The sequence below is a fragment of the Amphibalanus amphitrite genome, unplaced genomic scaffold (genome assembly GCF_019059575.1).
Source record: "Amphibalanus amphitrite isolate SeventyFive unplaced genomic scaffold, NRLGWU_Aamphi_draft 000007F_arrow, whole genome shotgun sequence".
Taxonomy (NCBI): domain Eukaryota; kingdom Metazoa; phylum Arthropoda; class Thecostraca; order Balanomorpha; family Balanidae; genus Amphibalanus; species Amphibalanus amphitrite.
Window position 1 is genome coordinate 1414452 of NW_024881503.1, and position 5368 is coordinate 1419819.

The 5368-nt window shown below is 51.8% G+C and overlaps 1 protein-coding gene across 1 annotated transcript; it reads right to left on the reverse strand.

Moving 5' to 3' along the window:
• Nucleotides 1–2564: 2564 nt before the first annotated feature.
• On the reverse strand, nt 2565–3626 carry LOC122378524 (cuticle protein 7-like). Its single transcript, XM_043359669.1, has 2 exons — nt 3615–3626; nt 2565–3272 (listed from the first exon to the last, which is right to left on the reverse strand). Exons 1-2 carry the CDS (start codon nt 3624–3626, stop codon nt 2565–2567), a joined length of 720 nt encoding a protein of 239 aa, XP_043215604.1.
• Between the last annotated feature and the right edge of the window lie 1742 nt (nt 3627–5368).

A 5368-nucleotide genomic window follows, 5' to 3' on the forward strand; every position in this document is an offset into this window, starting at 1 on the left:
CCGCCGCAAGTGTAAGCGGGGTTTGAGTCAGCAACTCTGATTGCACCTCGGTGTCGCACAGGCCCGACAAGAACTGGAATAGCACCATCTCCTCCTCGAAGCTTACTGCCCGGTCACAACGGCACTGTACGACCAAGTGACACTGTCGCGCCACCTCACGCAGCCTCGCCGCGAACTGCGCCACGGGCTGACCGGGATCTTGCTTCATCCGCTGGAGCTTGAGGATGTGGGATAGCCGGTTCTCAGGTCGCACCATGAGGTCTGCGATATGAGTCAGGAGTTGTTGCTCACTCAAGGATGTGAGTCCAGCACCAAATCGGGCGTACAACAGGCTGTACGCAGGCGAAGGCAGCGCCTGCAAGACAGTTACCGGGGTTACATGAGCAATTAAATGCGTATCAGGAACGGATTTTCCTATTCGCTCACCATTGTAGTCCGTTTGTAATGCGTATTAACTCTGCTCATGTAACCCCGAGCAGTGTCTGGGTCATCGCCAGATATGCCGGCCCTTCGCTTGTAGGTCGTGAGCTGCTGCCTGAAGACCCCCAGCGCCGTGTCTGTTACAACACCATCTGGCGAGACCTCCAGTGTTGGTAACTTGGCCTTCTCAGGGGCGGCAGCAGCGGTTGGTGGGTGCGACGCTGTCTGATGCATCTGAAGGAGCTGGATGCCCACTGACCCGTCAAGCGCCGGAGTCTGGAACCCACAGTTGGGCCAGGGGCACTGCATCTGAACAGGAGTGGCCATAGCTGTAGTTGCAGGCTTGTCGGCTCGATCAGATAGCAAAACTTCAGTGGAGTTGCCTCATAGCTGAGTAAGCATTTCAAACATTCGAATTTGTTGTTTATTGAATGAGGCAACTCTCTGCAATAAACGAACAGACCATTATGTTGAGTGCACAGTAGGTACATACGGTCATGCTCAGGTAATATAGTTCAAAGTTGTATATGTTCGGTCAGGTCAGGCGTATTATTTGTATATGTTATACCGCTTACCTTCGGATACTGTGAAAGTGCGCGGCCGTGACGTCACCCTGCGTGTGACGGTACAAATACGCGCGCGTGGCGTAGGTCGGGGCGCTCGGCTCTCGGCTCTGGCTCGCTCCTGCTCACCCTCGCTGGCACTCGCCCGACTCGACTCGGCCGGGGCAGTGCTTTTGCTCGACCTCGCCACGCTGCGATGTGAGTACCGGTGGGACACCGGTCCAGTCAGGACCTGTTGTGCCCGAGTGACGCAGTAGTGTTTTCTTCACTGTGCGTGTAGCGGGTAACATTGCGCCTGTCTGCCTATTGCCTAGTAACTGTGCTTTTGCTGTACTTGAATCTAATCTCATGTCTACGTATAATAGCCTGTAATGTAATATACCTGTTCCAAGGCAAAGCAAATTCTTTGTAGTTGGTAACGTTCACGTCTGAAAGAGACAAATGCTTTAGAAGTTGGGCTAAAATAAAACTTTCATACTCCTAGACAAACGACCTGCTCAGCAGACACTTCACGCGTGAAGCCAAGCTGGCAAAGTAAAACATAAAATTCACACTGGTGGCTTGTTCGGGATGTAATCTTAATCAGTTCGATTAAGAGACCTGGAGATGCCCTTACTGGCTTTTGGTTGTTTATTAGCCTTGTTTATTATTTTGTTTATGGTCATGGCTTCCGGCTCCGAACTGTAATCACCTTCAGTCTGGGCTCGGCCATCAGTGAAAGTGATTGAGGATGGTATGTGCAAAACACCACTTATAAAATTCACAGAATAAACTCACGTACATAAAGGTCGGCGAGTGTTGAGCAATTCGTGTGTCACAACATTTTAAGGGTTCCCTACATTTCTAGATCCTAAATCCCTTAGCTTTGCGACTGTCAACACGTTCTAAATTATTCAACACATTCTGTGAATGATTTAGTCATTCTTAGGTACGCGAAAACAAGCTAATAGGTATTCGGAATATTGGGGGGTACTGTACCCCCCAGGTAAATTATTGGGGGGGTCCGGACCCCCGCGTACCCCCCTGTGGCGGAGCCCCTGGCCGTATCTGCTGCTGCCCGCACTCACTACAATGTCCAGAAAGTCACTATCCACTCCAGCCCGACCCGGAAGTAAAGCCAATCTTCCATAAGCATCGCCCTCCGCTTGTTGCGCGGCGAGAAACAATCGATAGGAGTTAGATCGCCAAGTATCACTAAGGGATCCTGGAGTCTGTCAAAACTATCTGTAAGAATCTTGGTCAAAACATCATGCGGCACGATGAGCCGCTCCCGTGGTTGTGGTGAAGAAACCTGAGGCAGCGGTCGGCTGTGTGGCAGTTACGACTTGACTGTCAACAAGGCCAGTACCCGCAGACAGCACACTGAGTGACATGCGACACGATTGGCAGTGGCACCGTGTTCGTCGTTCGAGACGCAGGGCGTGGTAAATCGATACTAAATTGAAAAAAAAACTAACCCATTGAGGCTAATTAACCATTTATTTGTCATCCTATAAACATGATATCAAATATTGACGGATACAGATGACGATGACGCATCATCCATATACCTATATAAATGACGTCTTTATGACGTGTTGCCTATTCAGCACTGGCCTCCTCTTCCACAGCCTCAGCCTCAGCCGCTTCAGTGTCCGCTTCCTCAGCGCCAGCGTCCTCTTCAGCGGCATCCTCGACAGCAGCATCGACCTCCTCAACGGGAGCCTCCTCGACCTCTTCAACGGCAGCCTCCTCAGCGGGAGCCTCCGCCTCCTCGACCTCCTCAACCCCGGCGCGAGCCTCCACCTCGGTCTCATCCGCAGCCGGGACGGCAGTGTCCTCAGCATCGCTATTCACGACGTAGTTGCGCACCCGACTGCCGTACGCCGGAGCGGGGTGGTACGGCCGCGGGGCGTAGCTCGGGGTGTACTTGGGGGTATAGCTCGGGGTGTACTTAGGGGTATAGCTCGGGGTGTACTTGGGAGCATAGCTCGGGGCGTGCTTAGGGGTGTAGCTCTCAACCGGCGCCGCCTCGCCGTCATAGCTTACGTCGGCTTCGAAGCCGCGCTCACCGACCACGGTGTAGGTGACGGTCTGGGTGCGGCCGTCGGGCAGCAGCACGCTGTACGAGCCGCTAGTCTCGGCGCCGTGACGCTCCTCCTGCTGGCCGAACTGCAGGGCGGCGTAGTGGTCGGCGGCCTCGTACTCGAACTGGTACTCCGGGGGAGAATAGTAGTCGGAGGGAGCGTACTGCGGCGGCGGCCTGGCGAGCACGCTGGCGGCGGAGGCCAGCAGCAGCAATCCGGTGACCTGAGAAAAGGAGGAACCGTCTCGGCTTCAGCACGCTCAACGGCACAATTACAAACATAACGAACTCGGGAGTCGCCAGTCGGGAGCAAACAGCGTTCGAGAGTTCATTATACGGACAGGCTAGCTCTGCGACCACTCAACTTACGGGCGCTGTTGAGAAGTCAGGACAGCTCTCATTCCCCAGGCCTTTATTTTGACAGTCGGATGCTGCACAGGAATGACTGAACAATTACACAGTGACAGCATATCTCTCCAACGCATTTCTGACAACGGAGTTGGCATCTGGCGTGCTCCAAGCCTGGCAAATTTTGTTGATTTAATCATTTTACAACTGTGACTTACTTTGGTGAACATGTTTGCAGATAAGTAGCAGCAGACGATGCAGCTAGCAGTGCAGAGGAGCTCGGAAGGCGATGTGTATGGTGGAGAGCAGCGGCTGTCGTTATATAGGTCCACGCCGGGCGGCGGTCGGTGGCGAGGGGCCCACGCCGCCCGGGGGCTCTCTCCCCCACCCCGTGAGTCCACCCCGCCCGGTCATCAGAGGAGCACGAGGAGCCGCGCCCACCCCCGCCCCGGCCTCAGACGCGGTGACCGACCTACTCCGCCCCGCCACTGGGTTAGCAGGCCGGCTGATCCACGACACGATTGATATTTTAGAGAGAAGCCACATGTTGTTGAAGACCAATTAGCCATCGATACGAATCAAATGGTTTATTAAAATCACTGGTACCTACTCTTGACGCACATCGCATCCCTAACAAGGATAAGGGCGATAGCTAATTTACTTATTCGTTATTTCTGGCAAATCTCGGGAAGACATTTTTGCTCGGTAGGTGTGGGACCCTTACAAACAACCCGCCGTTTAAGATAAGTTAGTTTGGAAGCCTGTCACTTTCGAAAAGGAGGAAACCTGTTCATTAGTGAACGGATTTAGAGAATATTATTTTGCACGCGCCTCTAGGCGTGTGCAAAATAAAAGAATTTCGGAAGCAGTCATGTAAAAATATTTCGGAAGCAGATAAAATTTAGTAAAGTAATCTTGGATAAAATATGCCCCTGGCTGTGCCCCTGGCCTTTCCTATTGCAGTTCTACTTAATTTTCAATGCGCAGCTTATGTAGTTTTATTTGACATTTTTATAGGGCAGCTCATTTAGTTGACATTGAACCTGTCGTCTATCCCCCGACCAAACTTTCTGACTTATCGGACCGGGTTTAGCCTGAACTTGACCTGAGGTCAACACACGGTAGGTATAACCTGTTTGAAACAATGACCTGTTTGAAACAAAATTAAAGAATATATCAATCGGCGTAACTACCTGAGCTAAACAGGCAATGACGCTAAATTCGATAACGAACAAAAACAGGATTGCAGTCTTTGATCTAATCTCAAGAGGTCACCGTTTGACTTGGGATCTTAAAATATTGGATGTTTATCACCTTCTCGTAGTGGCGCCAGTGCCACGTTTTTTTTTGCGAATCTGTTGCTCATTTAGAGGCAAAACGGTGAAGCGGGTTTAAGAGGGGCTCGGGGTTTCCCTCTCAGCTGGGGCGAATGGAGAACTTGACCTGAACACTCATTGGACTGGCGAGGATTGAAAGAGCTACCAATATGCCTCTGTGATGTGGCTCCTATTACACATAGTTTATCGGGCATGAGCTGATCACGAAAATTAGAGTCGTAGGACTCCTAGTGACCGATTCTATGGCACTGTCTTTGATAGAGAATTCGAACTAATTTTGACTTCCCCTCCAGCTTGTCATTTTGAATCTAGAGCCAAATTAAATATTAACCCTCGCCGGACTTACTGGTTTACTACATACGCGCCGGTCGAGGGGGTTGGTACGACCCCCCTCGCCTTTTCGCTTCCGATAGAGCTAGAGCGTCGCAGAAAAACGAGCGTGTGCGCCGTTGCGAGACGCAGCGATTGCTACCCGATTTTAACCTTCGCCCCAGTGGGGGGGGGGGGGCATATGTTACCACCCTGTCGCGTTTTTTGCGCGTGAATAAAAAACCGCGGCGCGTAGCGCCGCGCCGCTTGGGGTAGCTTTTGGTACATCAATTTTGGACAATTTGTGAAATTTTTGACCCCAGGTC